At 42.4% G+C, this 19,434-nt stretch overlaps 1 protein-coding gene across 4 annotated transcripts in view; it reads left to right on the forward strand.

Annotated features, from left to right (window-relative positions):
* Positions 1 to 19,434, forward strand: part of TNFRSF19 (TNF receptor superfamily member 19) — a 109,848-nt gene that overhangs the window by 81,107 nt on the left and 9,307 nt on the right. For all 4 annotated transcript variants that reach the window (XM_006159525.2, XM_006159524.3, XM_006159526.1 and 1 more), the window contains 4 exons: positions 9,805 to 9,969; positions 10,401 to 10,526; positions 17,956 to 18,058; positions 18,658 to 19,063. In XM_006159525.2, the coding sequence (XP_006159587.1) occupies positions 9,805 to 9,969; positions 10,401 to 10,526; positions 17,956 to 18,058; positions 18,658 to 19,063 (800 nt within the window). The remainder of the gene's footprint in view (positions 1 to 9,804; positions 9,970 to 10,400; positions 10,527 to 17,955; positions 18,059 to 18,657; positions 19,064 to 19,434) is intronic.

Raw genomic sequence — 19,434 nt, forward strand, 5'->3', positions numbered from 1 at the left:
TCTGTCTCTGTCTCTCTCTGGTGTGCAAGCACACCCTATAGCAAAAAATCTAAAAGAAAAACAACAAAAAAATTGTTGTCACTGTAATAAAATATAATAGCCTCCTTAATCTTAGGAATAAAACAGATTCCATTTGTGAAGCCAGATTTATGGTTTGGTTTGGTTTGGTTTGGTTTAAGCCTATTTGTTTCTTCCTAGAGATGGAGGATACCCCCAATAGGGTCTTCATGATGCCATGTATCCCCCACCTCAGTCAGCCCAAATCATAGCACATAGAGGGAGGCCCAGGGGCATGAACCAGGGACCTTTCCATGTAGGTCCAGGTGTGTTGCCAGTGTGCTACCCTATGACGCCCCCCCCCCCCCAAATTCTGTTTTAAATTAGGTCAAGCTATACTTTACTGTGTGTTAGCTGATTAGCTAGAATTTACTGACCTGTACAAAATTTGGATTTATAATTCTTATACTATAGTATATATTTTACTCTAAATAGTTGGAAAGAACATAGCATTTTTTTTTAAAGAATTGTAAGTTTTGGCGTCATACAAACCTGAGCTCAAATCCAGATCTTATCACTGATGGTCATCTCATATAAAAAAATAATTAGAGATGTGTATAGACTTCTTCTACAACGCCCTTACTGTGAAAGGTTCTCATGACCCCTGGAAAGCAAGTCCGTGTGAGGCCGTCCTTCTGTGGGCACTGGGCGTATGGCAACTGCGATGGTGTTAATTTGGATACCCTTCTACAAAACATGGATGTGAGCTCCTGGGGTTATCTGCTCTCTTGGTGTTTTTGTTGCTTATTTCATATCTCTGATTAGTGTTGAGGAAGAGGGTGGCTAAGTAAAATTGTAAGACTCATATGCCTAATTGAATCAAATGGCATGAATGCTAATTATTCCTTTTATCCAGTTTACCTAATAGTCCGTTTCTAGATAGGCACCAAAGCAGCTTTTGTTGGAAGAAGCGATTGACCTCCCAAACATCTTCCCCTTTTCTAGTGTCTTTGAGCATTTATTATAAATCTGCCATTATTTTATATGTAATGTTAACTAAGATTACATTTGCCATGTAGTAACTAAAATAAGATCCCTTTGTGATGACTCCATGAAGTGGTAATTAAAACAGTCTAGAGAAGGCTGGGTATTTATTGGATATTCATTCCAAGGATACAGTCAGAAGCCCTTGCTCTCTCACCCATGCTCAGAGTGACATTGCACAAGGTGAGTGCATGCAAATAAAACTGTTCTTTGGGAATCAGATGGTACAGCGGTAAGACACAACACTGTAAGACAGCCTCACATCCGAAGGTTGCTAGTTCAAGTCCAGAGACCTCCCTGAGTATTTCAGGCATATGTGTGCCCATAACCCAGGGCTGGCCAAAGGTTGGGGGTAAATTGTGATGTTGGGACCCCATTGACATTGTTGTCTCTCTCTTGATCATGAAAGCAAAATAAATAAATAAATAAATAAATAAACAAACAAACAAAGCAAAACAACCTGTTCTTTGCTCCAAGCTGCTTCCATCTGCTTTGTTTCAGCTCCACAGGCAGAGCTGGAAGCATAGGAGACAACTAGTAAACACATCCTTGGCATAATCTCGCTCAATTGACTAGACAAGTCCCCATTAAGTAAGCTTTTTGGAATAGTTAGGGTTTTCCCAATTCTTCCACAAACATTCATTCATCTCATTATTTTCACAGATTTTATCAGGCACCAACTATATGCCAGGAATCCTTACAGGCACTATAAATCCAGTAGTGAACAAAACTAACAAACAGCCCTTCCCTGAGGAGCCTATACTTCAGTGGGAATGTAGCCCGTTACGGTACAGGCTGAGCTGCTGTAATAAAGAGACCCAGAGGTAGAGCTACGGAAGGCACACGCTTCTCTTTCCAATGTGTACTAGTCGAGCCAGCTCAGCCTGATGGAACAGCTCTGCTTCAGGTCCCTTCAGGGACTTGCCTCCTGCCCCATGTTGCTACATCAGCCTTTCGGTGACTGCCTTCCCAATAAGATCAGTCTAGGCTGCTGCCATATCCACCTTCCAGCTCACAGGGAGGGAGAAGTCTGGGGCAAGCTTGCCGCTAAAGTGAGACAACCTACACACGCCACACCTATCACTTACAACTTCCCCTCTGTGGACTCCTACTTGGACATTGTCACTCCTAGCTGCAAAGAAGGCTGGAAAGTGTAGGCTCTGACTGGCCTCAGCTGGAAGCAGGGTGGGTTCTGTTATTCCCACCATCAAGAGAATGACGGTGAACCAAACTAGTGAAAAGTAAGATGTCAGATGAGAATGAGTGCTGAGGGAAAGCAAGCAGGGAAGGAGGTAGGATGCAGTAGGGGGGCGGGGAGACTGCAACCCTACATAGTTAGGTGAGGATGCCTCACTGGGTCGGTGGCATTTGAGGACAGCTAAGGAGGCAATCCTTGCAGCAGTCTGGGGAAGAGTATGGCAGGCAGAGACAGTGACAGGTGGGAAAGACTTGTGGGAGGAACAGAGAGTGAGCATGAGCATGGTTGGAATGTGGAACTCAGTTTTTGGACATACTGCATTTAAGATGTACTTCCATCCAGGTGGAGATGTTGAGTAGGCTACCGGCAGTGCTCACGGGAAGTATATGTTTCAGTCGTGGATATTTACATTTCATGCCACTTAATCTGTAATGAAAAGGCCGTGCTCATTTCTATATGGGGGAGCCTATGCCAGTGTTGCGCAGGAGTTCATCTGTCCTAAGAGAATGCTCATGTCCCCTGCCGCACAGTGAATCTCGTGTCTGTGTAATGAGCCAGTTAATCTTCCCTGTGAGAAACAGATTCAGAAGAGTGAAAAGTCTTGCTCATGGCCTTGGGTGGAAAGTGATAAGAGCCGGATTTTGGATACTCATTCCCTTTTTCCCAAGCCAACCCTGCCCAGACATGTGCCTTTCTTGGGCATATTCTCTGGAAAGGAGCTTTTGTTAGGCAGGCTTTCGAACATCAAGTACTAGGAAGTTGGAGAGGTTGGGCAAGAAGGGAGATCTGGAAAGCAGACCTGTAGTCATACAGCCTGGAACCCCACCACCACCACCGCCGCCGCCGCCACCACCACCGGGCAGACACAGCAGTGAGCCTGACAGTCCCAACAACAACTTCAAATGACTTTTTCCATTTCTCTCTCTAATCCACCTTTGTCAAGCTGTCACTTGCATAGAATGACCTCATCTCCCTGCCTCAGTGACACCCAGTCATTACTCAACATGACAATAATTCCTTGTGCAGACATCAAAATCGACCGAACATTTCTCTCAGTGTAGTTGAGCTCCCATGGACTCAATTGCCAACACACTGAGACAGGTGAGCTGTCAGGAAGATCCCACGATCTCTCTGTGGCCTGGCTATTTCTCTCTACAAAAGTAGGTGGGGCCCTTACATGAACAGACACAAGCTACACTCTGTTCGGAACTGCCTGGGCAGACCGTTTACTCTCTCAGAAGCTACTTCTGTCTGGAGAGCAGCATGGTCTACCAGAGAGAATCAGACAGCCTGGCTTCAGTTCTCAAGCTACCTCATTTTGCTGTGGAACTAGAGCCTGTGACTCAGTCTCTGTTTTCTTGTCTCTTAAGGAAGGTCTTCAATGAACTTTTAACATTTTCGAAGGGTGAAATCCCCAGCAGCGCTAGCAATGTACAGGCCATGAAAGTACAAGTCTGCAGAAGCAAGTGCATACTTTCTAGTCACTTCTGTGCCCCTCCATGGGTTTCCGGTTTGTAGCATCTGAGGGGCCTTGTGTCTTGGTCCAGTGAGACAACTCTCTCCAGTACCTTTGTGTCTCATATCCTCCAGGAGAGGATGGGGATTTCTGCACCTCCGCCACACTCCAGAGACTCAAAGTCTTAGATTCTCCTTCAACTTATTTACTGCCTCATAGGATGTCATACTCATAGAAAACAGTCAGTAATTGTTCAGTGGAGTTGAACTCCTAAGGAGATGTCTCATATAAAATTGAACCTTTGTAATGTCATGGAAAATTTAACCTAAGAAAACAGCCCTCACTCTGAAGTAAATTGCCAAAGGGTAGTGTTAAGATTATGGAGGAATTTAATAACTTAATTGGTCAATGTAAGAGATGTCTTTGTGTTCCGGAAAAGCTAAAAACTCTCCAAAGAATGTGAGCATTCCTATTCTCAATTCTTCAGAAGTACTATCAGAATACTAATAAGGCATGGGTAGAATTCCTTGCAGGCATTCAGTATGCCTAGTGAACTATGGACAGGGAATTGAGTCAAGGCATGTGGACAGAAAGAATCTTTCATCTCAGTACCATCACAGCAGCCACAGGTCAGCAAAATGATACTTTTTAATTTGTAGTAGATAAGTCTTTGTTCTGAAGAAGTCTCAGCAACATCTCAATTAACCAAAACTTAACTGAGTAGAAGCCAACTCAGATAGATGATACAACCCCCCTACACACACTTTTTTCTTTTTCTTTCTTCCTTTCTTTCTTCCTTCCTTTCTTTTTCTTTCTCTCTCTCTCTCTTTCTTTCTTCTTTCATCTTTCTTTTTCTTTATTCTTTCTTTTTCCTTCTCTTTCTCCTTCCCTTTTTCTTCCTTTCTTCCATTTTTCTTTCTTTCTTCTTTTTTAAATCTTAACTGCTCAAGTGAAAAAGATTTTTAAGAAAATAGGCTTTTACCAGGATCCTAAGGGAATGAGCTTCCATAGGTGTTCTGAAGTCAAATGGTAGTCAATCCTGTCTCCTGTAGCTCCTATTTGTGTGTCTGCACTGCTGTATATGCTGATTAACACTAGAAATAATGAACCATTTCCCATAAAAAAGACTGCTATAAGCGTTGTCATAAACTTGTACACATAAATAAGAATTAGAAAATGTGCTTTCCATGTGTGGCTTGGTGATTAAAGCAAAAGATCCCACATGACTGACTGTAATTCAAGTTCTGGAGTGGCAGCTTGAGGAACGCCTGCGGTGCCTGTACCTGAATGCTCAGGATCCCGGGGGTGGAGGGAGATAGGTGGAGGGATCATGCCGCACGGGGGCACTTTCTCTGTCTCTCTCTCTCTCTCTGGCAAGCACACATGCCTCTAGCATTGTTTTAAATTGTGCATTATAATAGCATATTAAAGTTTTGTTTGCTATTGACAGAAATTGTCTTGATATATTCTGTATGAACTTTTAGAAGCATTCCTTTAATAGTATAATAAGCAGTAATTTTTCAAATATAACTAGATATTCAATCTTAACAACAACAACAAAAAGTGGTTTCCAGAGCCCTACTCCCATGAGGGTTCTCTGAGGATGTTAGAGTTGACCAGATGCCTTTTCTCATGTAGGTGTCAAACACTGACAGGTTACAAGATGCTACTACTGGGGGGCGAGTACATAAACGGGGCAGATTGGATCCACTTTCCTTTGAAGTAGCTGTTACTTTGGCAACTAGATGGAATTGAAATTGCAGTATTATCGCCCTACCTTGGAAAGATATGTATCAACAAGATGTTTATGCTTGGTTTGGAGAAAATAAATCCTGAGTTACTACCAGTTAAAAACTAAAATTCCCACTTTGGGGATATTTTAACTCATTTATAAGTTAGAGACAATTCCTTTTTTATTAAGGCAAATAAGTTGGCTGATATATTTTAGAAGGATTTTAAACAGTAATCTTTAAGAATTCTAGCCCTTGAACCTGAAATCCCTTTCCGCACTGGAGTTTTGCAAAATGTCCACTGCTTTACTAGTTGATGAGTTTACTGTAATAGGTACAGCATAATTAGGAATCTCTGACCTTTGAGACCCCTGATCCAGATTGTGTATTTTGCCTGAGGTTGATGACAGCTATTGCTATGGTCCCAGCAGGGCTGGATTATTAGACCAAAAATATAAGGAAACTGTTCTCACTCTGAAATGAACTGTCCTTACAGATGTCAATGGGATGACAGTTTCCCACAGCTCTACCATTTGGCCCAAAGAGATAATGTTGGCATGTCCAGGTCACTTCCCCTTCAGTGTGCCTGCTATTTTCACTTGCAAGGGATGTAAGTTCCTATTGAGTTATTTTTCTGGCCGTGTTTGTACAGCTGTGCCTGTGTTCATGCGTCCTTTTGTGAACCTGCCCACTGTTTGGGGCTGCTTCAGATTTAGATTTAATCTCTATTAGGTCAGGGGTATAATTTGTTTAACTTGCTATATAGTGAGCATTTAATATGTTCAATTACTATAGTATTTCTACATAATTATAAGTGATAAAATATATTTTATAAATATTAAGCATGTTTACAAATAAATGTCATTTTTTAAAGAATCGTTTTATTTAAATTTATGCATTTTTTGTTTTAATTTAACCAGAGAGGGACAGAGAGAGAGGGAGAGAGAGAGAAAGGGAGAAAGCAAGCCACCAAGTCCAAGACTCAAACCACGGTCGGCCATGTGGGAGACTAGCACTTTTAACTGCCATGCCACCTGCCACCCCCACACATAAATATCTTCTGAAATGTATGATTGGGTTATGACTCCTGTTCATCTAAGCCTGGTATTTAATTTATATGCCTTCCCAGGTGGCAGTAAGAAACTTTGATCTGTGGCCCAGAATGTTCCAAGATAATTCCTGCAATCCTCTCCTTTATAATTCAGTATACTAACTCAAATGTTTTTCTCTGGTTCTAGTCTCAAGTGTCATAGAGTAGAGATCAATCTTATTGGGAGTTGGGGCATATGACACAGGAGGACAGAGGCACAGGATGGCAAGTTGGCTTGCATCTCTGTGCCTTTTTGCACAAATGCAAATACGACCTTTGATCCCTAGAGCTGCAGTGTCCACTTGAATAGCTGTTGGCCAGGTGGGGCTACTGAGCACTTGGAATATAGCTAGTCTGAATTGAGATGAGCTTTCCTCGTAAAACATCAAACCAGATTTTGAGATTTTAGCATGAAACAGAGAATGCAAAATATGTCATTAATGGCATATTGAATACATGTTGAAATGCAGCATTTTAAGACATATTGGGTTAGAGACCAGGTGGTGGTACAGTGGTAAAATGCAATGCTCTTCAAGACAGTCCTGCACGTGAAAGTTCCTAGGTCAAGTCTAGCAGCCTCCCTAAGAACCCCAGCTACGCGTTTACTCGTGACCAGGGGCTGACTGAAAATTGGCGATGGATCATAGTGTCAGAATCCTGTCGGGAGTGTGTCTCTCCCCCTCTCTCTGTGTGTCTCTCTTGCTCATGGAAGAAATCAGTAAATAAACTTAAAATGTTTTAAAGATATACTGGGTTAAGGGAACCAGCAGTTAGCGTAATGGCTATGTCGCTGGATTCCCACGTAGTCGACCGCGGTTCGTGTCCCGGACCCAGTGGCTTAAAACTCACGCCAGGCGCGTGTGCGTGCGTGCCCAAGATCCCGAGAGGAGAATGGAGGAGAAGGGATTGCGGCGTGACCATCCCCCCTGGGGGGTGATTTCTCGCTTTCTGTCTCTATGTCTCTCTCTGTCTGTCTGGCGAGCGCACGTGCCCTACAGTGAAAATCTCTCCAAAAAAAAAAAAATATATATATATATACTGGGTTAAGTGAAATAGATTAAAGTTACTTTCGCCTGTGTCCTTTCAGTTTTTTAACATTCATTTATTGATTTCTTGAGAGCAAGTGAGTGAGAGAGATCCCACAGTGTCGATGTGCGATCTAACCCCAGCCTTCAGCCGACCCTGGATCACGGGCAGACGTGTACCCAGCTTACTCAGGGAGGTCTTCAGACTTGAACCAGGAACCTTCCCATGTGGGATTGCCTTGCAGAATTTTGCATTTTAGTGTTATGCCATCTGGCCTTCCAAATTTTTCACTGTTTAATTTTTTTATAATTTGCTGGAGGAAGCATGTGCTCACTGGAGAGAGATACTGAGAGAGAGAAAGCATCCCCAGGGTGATGGCCATGGCAATCTCTTCTCCATTCTCTCAGGATTCTAGGCTCATACCCAGTGTGTTTTTCAAGCTGCCAGGTCCAGGACTGAAACTACACAGTCTCTTTGTAGAATCCGTCCACCTTAGCCACTATACCACTGGCTGGCCTTTCTTTTTTTTTTGGGGGGGGGGTAAATTTGTTAGAGAACATGTGCTTGCTAGAAAGATACAGTGAGATAGGGAGGGGGTGGGAGAGGGAGAAAGCATACCTAATGGGGCATGGTCACACTGCAATCCCACCTAAACCATTTCTTCATCCTATCAGAATTTGGGGCCTGCAAAACATGCACCCAGCATGGTTTTCATTGGGGCCAGGATTTAAACCACACAGGAGGCCACATAGGATTCTGCTCCCTTAACCAGCAGGCCATGTGGTTTTACACTTTTTATGTGGTTTTTAGACAACTTAAAATTACACATGGAGCACACATTACACTTTGATCAGGCACCATTGGTCTGAAGTGACCCTTAGTGGAGGGGAAGGCTCTTGTGGTGAGCAGCCTCCACTGAGGAGCTGAGGATGCTGAAGGGGCAGCCGAGGGAGCCCAGCAGCTCACAGGGGCAGTTACTAGGGGAAGGGAAAGCACAATCACCCTTCTGTTTAGGTTTCGTTCCCTTCTCAAATTCATTTCTCTCTCTGATTCAGTCGTGCGTAGTTAATATGCGACTCCACTGAATATAGATTTCTGATTTCAATTGGTTTGTTCACTCAGGTACCCTGAGGATAAGTAATATGGTATTTATGTCATCCTCGATTATTACAGCACTAGATGTGCCACTGACCAAAGGACTTCCCTTGATGCCATCAGCAGAGGAGGCAGATCCTGTTATGGCCCCCATTGGAATAGATTTGACTTGAGACCCAGAGAGATGAAGTCAATGGCAGGTCACACATGTAGAGGTTGACGCAGGCCATGAAGTTCCAGAATATGCCCTTAACCACAAAACCTTCTAAAACAGCATCTTTTGGGCTGGCCCAGGGGCCTAGTGGTTAAGGAAACCAGATCTCATGTGGCTGACTGCAGTTCAAATCCCAGCCCTGATGGCTTAAAAATTCCCAGGTGCATGTGTGTACATACCCCAAGTCCCTACAAGATGGAGGAATGGAAGATAAGCAATTATGACAGGACTATGCCCCATTTGCCTGTGGGGTGTTTTCTCTCATTCTGTCTGTGCTCTCTGGCAATTAAATTAATAAAATAATGTAGTTCTCTTGACTTTCCTCGCACAGTACTATGTCTGCCTCTGTGGTATAACAACCGCATTAGTCTGTTCTCCAAAACTTAAATGTGCTTTCAGTAATTTAGCAGTTAAGACTTTCAAAATGTTTACCGTCTCAGAAATTGGGAGCCTACTCTAAGGTTATGAATGATGCTCCTCATTTTCCCCTGCAGTTTCTCCCTCCCCAAAGTGTACTTGATAGTCTGCTTAAGAATGCAGGTAGTCTCATTCTGATTAAATAAGAAATATTAAGTACTCGCCATGCATTAAACACTGCCATGGACTGGGGATACAGAAATACAGATGACAGACTCTTAGCTCATAAACAGTTCTCTCCTGACCTACCGGCAAATTTCCACAGCCCAGCGGGTGTGCAGAGAGCTGCATGCCCACGGTATTGTGGGAGCAGAAGGGAAACACATTCAGCACATTGTAGGCACAGGGTGGAGATGCGGCGTTAGAGGGATCTCAGAGAAGAGGCGCTCCAGCCGTCTTTAAGTCTCTCACATTGGCTTTTCGAGTCCTGTTTCTGCCACATAAAAGTCATTGCTAGCAGTGCCTGCCCACCCTAGTGTCAACATGGCCTCTCCTGGGCTGCCCGGTGCATGCTGATCCCTTTCCTGTGGTCCTCAGGCACCAGCAAGGTCAACCTCGTGAAGATCGCGTCCAGGGCCTCCAGTCCACGGGATGCGGCCCTGGCTGCCGTCGTCTGCAGTGCCTTGGCCACTGTCCTGCTGGCCCTGCTCATCCTGTGCGCCATCTACTGTAAGAGACAGTTCATGGAGAAAAAGCCCAGCTGTAAGTGTTGGCTCCTTATTTCTTAGCATTTTGGTGGTGTGTGCTTATGTTTATCATCGTGTTTAGCTGCAGACTAGGCTAAGACAGGTGTCTGTGAGCTCTTAAGGAATCAAGGGCGTGCGAGCTAGACCTTACCGGCAGGCACAGGTTTACAAGGACACTGACAAGATTGGGGTGTCCCTTTGCCACGAGGCAAAAATTTAAATAGTTCTACGTTCTGGCACCATGAATACTCTGCATTTTTAATGATCCTAACAAGTTATTTCATATTTGTGCTTCTGTGTAAGAAGAAACGATCGAAATTTGGAATGATGGTCAATAGAAATACAAAAGCTTTTATATACAATGGTAAGATCTGCATTATGATGATGGCAGGGTTCCCTCATAGAGGAAATCGTATTCACTCACAGAATTCTCGTCTCCTCATTCAGGGTCTCTGAGGTCACAGGACATTCAGTACAGCGGTTCTGAACTGTCATGTTTTGACAGACCTCGGCTCAACGACTGTGCCCACAGAGCATGTTGCCAATGCCACCGAGAGTCAGCCCAGACCTGCGGTAAGTGCGGTTGTGCAGAGCCCAGTGTCATAGCAGAGTGAGGAAAGGGGAGCGCAGACAGTTGGCCATACTCACCGCAGGGTGTTGTGCTTGGTGCTCTAGTTAAAGCCAGTCTTGTTTAACAGTCTCCACTGACCACTGTTGGTCTGAGTGTTTTGAGTTTCTCTAGCCTTTCAAAGAAAGAAAGCATCCCAATAAAATTCTAGAATGTTTTGGTATCTTTGGAGGCAAATTTGCCTTTTTTTATTTGGTTCAGTATTTTTGTTTGTTTGGTTGGTTTTTTGTCAGAGGATATGTACACACACACATTCGGCATGATTTTGAAGCCACCAGGTCCAGGGCTCGAACCGTGATCAGCCATGTGGGAGTCCAGCAATGTAATTGCTATGCCATCTACTGGCTCCAGTCAGCCCTTTTAAAAAATTTCTTGAAAAGATAAGAGGTCCATGACAGGGCTTTTCACAAACCATAATTACCTCTTTGCTTTTTGACAGAAATGAAAATTTAGGCAAGTAATTCAAACAGAAATTAGTCTTAACTTGGGCAAATACTGGCAAATGAAATACCAACTTTCTTTGCCACTTATTTATATTCATTTGCACTAGGTTTTGACACTTACACATCCCACTCTTTTCCCCGCCAAATGACCCTGCCTCCTCTCCAAATTAAAATCTTAGGTGGCCAATAAGTTGCCCAGATGTGTGCCCCAGCCTCCCTGCACTTCTGCCACTTCACACAGCTGTTAGCAGCTGTGGCTGCCGGGCTGACAGCACCATCTTATCGCTGCTCTTTGTTTAAGTTAAACATATCCTAGCTAGATTGACTTATCTCTTATGCCATCCAATCTTCCCTTTCAAGAAATTGCAGGATTGAGATTTTTCAGTCTCCTACTGCACACATTGGAATAAGTTTTCAAGAACGTTCTTTTTCTGCTGATCATTACTACCTTCTATTTTACAAATGGGTTAAGAATAGATCTGAGACTTTCTGTGGTGTGCGTGTATATTTAGTTTTACCTTTTCTACATAGATAATAGATCTTACCTCGGGCAGCTATTGAGGGTAACTATGGCATGTTTTTAACACCCCCACGTAGTATGTTTTCCAGATACCATGCCATGCCCTAGACACTATTGCTAGAGCCAGAGTAAGGAGGAATAGTTCCTTGAGAGGTGAACACTTACTTTAAATGTAATAAAAGACAGCTCTGTGCGTCATGGCCCCATCTGAAAGGGAAGATTAAACACATAGCCAGCCTTGTAGTATTGCCCTCCTAACAGAATACTGAGGTTGGGAAGGACCTCCCAAGCTGATGCCCAGGTTCAGTATAGCTGATCATTTCAAGTGCTTTTTCCTTAAATAGCAGTCTATTTTTGGGACCAGCAGTTAGCGTAATGGCTATGTCACTGGACTCCCATGTAGTCTACCGCAGTTCACGTCCTTCACCCGGTGGCTTCACACTCACGTCGGGCACATGGCCGGTGTGCCCAAGAGCCCAAGAGGAGAAAGGAGAAGGGATTGCGACGTGGCCATCCCCCATGGGGGTGATTTCTCACTTTCTGTCTCTCTGTCTCTGTCTGGTGAGTGCACGCGCCCTATAGCAAAAGCCTCTCAAAACAAAAACAAAACATTTTTCTTTTCTTCTTTTCTTTTTTAGAGAGATTTTTGCTATAGGGAATGTGTGCTCACTAGAGAGACAGAGACAGAGAGAAAGAAAGTGAGAAATCACCTCCAGGGGAGACATAACCATTATACCATCATTTGGTCCCAAACATTTCTCTTTTACCTTTCCCCCCAATTTTGTTATATTTTATAATTTCATATCTATGTTTAATTGTTGTACATCTTTATGGCATACTGTATGTTTTGTTTTAGAGAGATTTTGCTATAGGGTTTTGTGCACTTGCTGGAGAAACAGAGACAGAGAAATAAAGTGAGAAATCATCCCCCCAACCCCCCACCCGGGGAGGATGGCCATGCCACAATCCCTTCTTCTCCATTCTCCTCTCAAGATTTGGGGGACATGCGCACACACACTCAGCGTGAGTTTTAAGCAGCCGGGTCCAGAACTTGAACTGTGGTCGACTATGTGTGAGTCCAGAGACATAACCATTATGCCATTTGCTGGTCCCAACATACAATATGGTTTTTAAAACATGCATGCAGTGTGCGATCATCATATCAAGGGTATTTTATTTTGACATACTTTCAGACTTACAGAAATGTTGAGAAAATAGGACAGATGATTCCCACTTTTCCTTTATCCAGATGCACCAGATATTAACAGTTTAGCTTATTTCTGCATTTTTATCATTTTTCTCCTTTACATCATTAAATATACACACACATCTTTTTTTTTTTTTTCTGTGTGTGTGTGTGTGTATCCAGACAGACAGAGAGAGACGGAGAGACAGAAAGCGAGAAATCACCCCCCAGAGGGGATGGCCATGCCGCAATCCCTTCTCCTCCATTCTCCTCTCGGGATCTTGGGCACGCACACACACGCACCCAGCGTGAGTTTAAGCCACTGGGTCCGGGACTACATATCTTTTTTTTTTTTTTAAGAATTATTTATTTATTTACATTTGTTATTGTTATTTTTTTCTTGATTTGACGAGAGAGAGAGAGAAAGGGAAAGTGAGAAAGCAAGCCACCAGGTCCAGGACTTGAACCATGGTTGGCCACGTGGGAACCCAGCGCCTTTATCCACCACACCACCTGCTGGCCCCACACACATCTTTTTTTATTTGCATTTAAAAATCAGTGGCAGATAGGACATCTCTTTACCCCTTAGTATGTCAGTGTTCATTTCCTATAAGTGAGAATATTCTCTACATAGTAACAGCACAATTATTAAAATAAGAAAATTGGGACCAGTAGATGGTGTAATGGCTGTGTTGCTGGACTCCCACGTAGTTGACCATGGTTCGAGTCTCGAACCCAGTGGTTTAAACTCACGCCGGGCGCATGTGTGTGCGCGCCCAAGATCCCAAGAGATTAGAGGAGAAGGGATTGCAGCATGGCCATCCCCCCTGGGGGGAGTGATTTCTCACTTTCTGTCTCTGTCTCTCTCTGTCTTTCTGGTGAGTGCATGCACCCTGTAGCAAAAACCTCTCAAAAATAAAATAAAATAAAATAAAATAACACTGAGTCAATGCTGTTATATAATCTACAGAGCATATTCATATTTTCTTAATTGTCCACAGCTAATGAAGATCTCAGATGAAACTGTTGCATTTTGTTCTTAAATCTCTTTAGTCTCTTTTAATTTAGAGTAATTCTTTAATCTTTCTTTGTGTCTCATGACATTGATATTTTTTTAAAGTACAGACGGTCACTTTGTGGGGTGACTCTCAATTTTGGTTTGTCTGATGTGTCCTCAGGAATACCACAGAAGGGAGGCTGCGTCCTTCTCGGAGCGCAGGTGTCCCTCTGTCCCATGCCTGGTCAGGTTAGCTTTATTCACTCCTATCTCCCAGGTTTCTCCTCTGTAAGATACTGTTCTCTTTGTCATTAGTAAACATCTCTTGGAGAGATATCTTTAGATCATACAGATACCCTGGTACTCCCCAAACTTCCGTACAGCACTTCAATGTCCTCTGTGATTCTGAATCAGGCTTTACTATAATGGTTATTCAGTTCATTTTTTTCCACATTTATTAGTTGGCTTCCTATGGTAAGAAAATACTTTCCCTTCTTCCCCCTTCAATGATTTACTTGAATTAGTTTAGGCTTATTTACCCTCTTCAGTGGGTTACAATCCTTCAGAATCATTATTTGTGTTGATGCACAGATTCTCTTAGGTTTGATCAGTGGACATCCCTACAGGGCTGGTGCATGTGCCATTTTGACATTTCCCCCATTATTCTTTTAGCACTTTCTTACTTTCTGGCACAAAAAAGAAGTTCCAGGTTCATCTTGTCATTTCTCTAGCCTCTGCCATTTCTGCAAGGAATGGCAGTGCCTTTTGTTTTTAAATAATTTTGCACAGTCCCATAGTGAGCACCACACGTGTTGTGGGGTTAACTGGCAGAGGATCCAGGTGAGTTCACCACAGTCATAGTATACACGTTCCGATGGCATAATACTGAGGTCCTGTGACAGAGGTTTAGATGAAGGTATACTAGATGGCCATCTTGCTTACCACTGGTTTGCAATTGCAGCTCAGTAATTGACATTCTTTTTTTATTATTAAGATTTCTTTTATAGGGTGTATGTGCTTGCTGGCAGGTGACAACTAGAGGAGGTGAGAGGGAATGTGAGAAATAACCCCCACCCCAGGAGATATGGCCATGCTGCAATCCCTTCTCCTCCTGGGATTTTTGGGCATGCACGCACATGCACCCGGAATGATTTTTTTCTTTTTTAATTCTTTTTTTTATATATACATTTGATTGCTATACACCATTTGGCTTGTAAAGAGAATTTACCCGATATGAAATATACCTCAGACCAGTCCAGTTGAGAATACTATATACGTGATCATCAACAGGTAATAAACCATTACTGGGTACCACAAATGTCTTGCCTCTGTTTCCCCCTCTAATTTTCTTCTCTATACTCTTCTCCTCTACCATTCTCCTTCCACACTGTCTCCAGTGTCCATAACTATTTCCAATGCTTTTATGTCCTCCAATCTTTCAGTCTCTACCATAGAGTGTGAACAGTTGGTATATATTAAGTGGAGACATACAATGTCTCTCTTTCATAGCCTGGGTTGCTTCACTTAGCAGTAAATCTTCCATGTTTGGCCACTTCCTATCAAATGCCAGGGTCTCATTTTTTTATGACTGAAAAGTATTCCATGAAATATATTTGCCACACTTTTTCCCTCCATTCATCTATTTGAGGACATTTGGGTTGGTTCTACATCTCAGCAATTGTGAATAATGCTGCAATAAACACTGATGTGCAAGTGCTTTTCCAACTGAGCATTCTCTTGTCCTTTGAGTAGTTAGGAGTGAAATTGCTGGATCATATGGTAGTTCTATTTGTAGACCTCTGGATCATACGATAGTTCTATTTGTAGATTTTTGAGGAATCTCCAAATTGTTTTCCACAGTGACTGAACCAATTTACATTCCCACCATTAGTGTAGGAGCATTCCTCTTTCACCACAACACCACCAACACTTATTATTTTTTTTCACTTTTTGTCATTCTGACAGAGATTAGGTGGTATTTCATTATGGTTTTAAACTGTATCTCCCCTATGAAGAGGGATATTGACCATTTCTTCACATGCTTTTTGGCCATTCATGTCTTAGAGAGTTTTTTGTTCAGCTCATTTTCCCATATTTTCATTGGGTTCATTGTTTTTTAGGAGTAAGCTACCTGAGTTCCCTGTGTATTCTAGTTCTCAATTCCTTATCTGAGACATAGTTTACACACACAAAAAAATTCTCCCCTTCTGAGGGTTATTGATTCACACCAGTTACTGTGTCCTTAGCTGTGCAGAAACTTAATCTAGTGTAATCACACTTGTCTATTTTGGGGATTATTGCCTGTGCTTTAGGGGTCTTATTTAAGGATTCTCTATGTACCCCAATGTCTCCCAGAGAGTCCTCAGTGGTTTTCACCAGTGGTTTTATTGTTTGAGGTCTTAAGTTTAGATCTTTGATCCATTTTGAGTTGATTTTTGTTAATGGTGAAACATGAGGATCCAGTTTCATCTTTCTGCAGAATACTCAGTTTTTCTGGCACCATTTGCTAAAGAGGTTTTACTTTTCCCACTGGATTGACTGGTATCCTTTATCAAAAATTAGTTGGCTGCATGTTTGGGGAGTTATTTCTTGGTTCTGTATTCTACCTGGCATGATTTTCCAGCTGACAGATTCAGAACTCAAACTGTGGTCAGCCATGTAGAAGTCCAGAGCCTTAACTATCATGCCAACCACTGGCCACTGGATATTTATTTATTTATTTATTTATTTATTTTGGAGAGGTTTTTGCCACGGGGTGCATGCGCTCACCAGAAAGACAGAGATACAGAGAGACAGAAAGCGAGAAATCACCCCCCAGAGGGGATGGCCATGCCGCAATCCCTTCTCCTCCATTCTCCTCTCGGGATCTTGGGCACGCACGCACACGTGCCCAGCGTGAGTTTTAAGCCACCGGGTCCGGGACGCGAACCACAGTCGACTACATGGGAGTCCAGCGATATAGCCTTTACACTAACTGCTAGTCCTTGATGAAAAATATTTTGAAATCTATCAGAGATTTTTTATAATAGCATTATCCATGAACTTTTTGAAGATCCCTGGTGTACATACACATAGATCATTTTTAAAGACTTTTTCTCTGTATATATGTACGTGCCTTTGTATGTGTGTGTGATTTTAGAACCTTGATGGCTTTGTAAAATCAGAATTATATGTATATGTGAATGGACACCAAAAAGTCTAGAAGGGCTGTTCACTAAAATGTTGACCATGTTTATTTCCAATGTAAAGGACTGGAGAATCATTTATTTTTAAATTTCTTACCTAATCTCTCTCTTTACATTAATATTTAAAATTTTCCTCTTCAATAAGCTTGTGTTATTTTTGTAACCAAAAACACAATTTCAGGCCACAATGGCTTGTAAAGCTTGGTGCACATTTATGCTTATTTCTTTAGTTGCATCTCTAGCAGTAAAAACAATTGTGCATGTATGTGCGTGTATTGAGCTAAGAATTTAAACTTTTTTGTGTTCCTGTTCGTGCAACTAGACCACTTAACAGAAAAGTCACACCGTTTCTCTTGTCAACTGCAGTGTATGCGAGTCTCATTTCACATTTTTCTCATTTTTTATTGTGATAAAATACATATAACATACCATGGACCATCTTAACTAGTTTAAGTGTACAGGTCAGAGGCTGTAAGCACATTCCCATTGTTGCACAGCCATTGACACCACCCATTGCAAGAACTCTTTTCATCTTCTCAAACTAAAACTCTATACCCGTGAAATAATGATCCCCAATTCCTGCACCCAATCCCTGGCAACCACCATTCTACTCTCCCTCTGTGAGTTGGACTATTCTAGGTACCACATCTACGTGAGTCATCATTCTTTTTAAGACAAGAAAAGAGAGATGGGGCCAACACGTGACATGGTGATTAAGGTGCTGGAGTCCCATATGGCTGACTACATATGAGAACTCAAACTATGGTTTAAGTTCTGGACCTAGTGGCTTGCTTTCTCACTTTCCCTCTCACTTTCTCTCTCTCATGAGCACAAGTGACCCATAGCAAATTTTAAAATAATGATAATGAGTAAAATTAAATGGATAATTCTTTAAAAAAAAAAATAAGAAGAGAGAGAAACCCTAATACCGTCATCCCCCAAAAGCTACCCAGTGAAGAATAGCTAAGTTTCCAAGAGCAGTGTTGAACTGAGAAAGTTCCCAGAGGGAAGCATTGTACCTCACACCTCTGCTGGTTCCCCAGGTCCTGTTCACTTGATCCCATCCCTGTGTCATGACGAGGCTTGTAGCACCGACCGGGGGCCTCTTGGTTGTGGGGTGCATTCTACGACCAGTCTTCAGGAGAGGTAACTGGAAGAGTTCATTCAATAATTGAACTTCCCTTATACAAATATACATTCTAGTAGAATTATATTAAATGTACCAATTTTTACATGAAACAGTGGGGCCATCACTTCTTTTACCAATAACATTCTGATTATTGGAGGGGGTAATTCTTGGGGGAAGAATTGGGTTAAGGTTGCTAAAATCCAGTGCAAAATTCCTTGTACTTTACTTTCTCTTAATTCTATTTTTGTCTTATATTCAAGATTTGTGGCTCCTCTGTCATCTATAAGGCATTTTTAACCTGTTCTATACTCACGACAATATTTTAGAATTTTAGAACAGTAATCATAGAAACTCAGGAAACTGCTTGTTTTAAACATTGGATTAAATGTAACCATATTAATTACAAGTAGGTATAAAATTCTGGTTTTAAAGTAAATGGTGTAATTTGACTGTATTGAGGCAACTTTATATAACAATAGGAGGCATTTGCATTCCGGTTTAATAAATTGCTATTTCATGTGGAAGACTTAAACTTAGAGCAGAAATGCTGTTTTATAGCAATATTTGTCCCCCCATATAGAATAAATACCCAAAGATCTTTTGAACATTTGTTCAGAAACACAGGTCCAGTGGGGGAGACGATGCCGACTTTCTTCGGGTCCCTCTCGCGGTCCATCTGTGGCGAGTTTTCAGATGCCTGGCCTCTGATGCAAAATCCCATTGGTGGTGACGACATCTCTTTTTATGACTCTTATCCTGAACTCACTGGAGAAGATTTTCATTCTCTCAATCCAGAAAATGAAAGCTCAACCTCTTTGGATTCTAGCGATCATCAGGATTTGATTATGGAGGCTGTTCCTATTCAGAATCATTCTGAAAACATTACGGAAGCCACTGATTTATCTAGCTGTAAGCACACACTGACAGACGCAGCTCTAACCCGGGATGCATTGACTGCGAGATGCCAGCAAGGTCAGGAGGATGGCGAAACCATCGACCTAACCTCTCCAGTGTCCCTCCAGGTAAGCCAGTGACTGATGGCAATGTGAAGACAGCATAGGCTCATGATAGATGGATGAGAATAGAACTCTTTTTCCACCATAGAATTTGGGAGACTCTGATGAGGTTTTCTATCTTTCATAATTTCTTATCTCTTCTGTGAGTGAGAAAGACAGAGAGAGACTTAGAGACAGCACCCCCAACAGAGTCTTAATGCTACATTCCACCCCTAATCTCAGCCAGCCCTGAATCATGGGTACCCAGGGGCCCAGCACATTCAGGGAGGTCTTTGGACACAAACACAGTACCTTTCTATGTGGTTCAGCCTCACAGAGCATTGTAAATCACTGCTATACCAACGTCCGGCCCTCGTAAGTTCTCATATGTTGTAAGA

This window comes from Tupaia chinensis, unplaced genomic scaffold (genome assembly GCF_000334495.1).
Source record: "Tupaia chinensis unplaced genomic scaffold, TupChi_1.0 Scaffold000634_1, whole genome shotgun sequence".
Taxonomy (NCBI): Eukaryota; Metazoa; Chordata; class Mammalia; order Scandentia; family Tupaiidae; genus Tupaia; species Tupaia belangeri.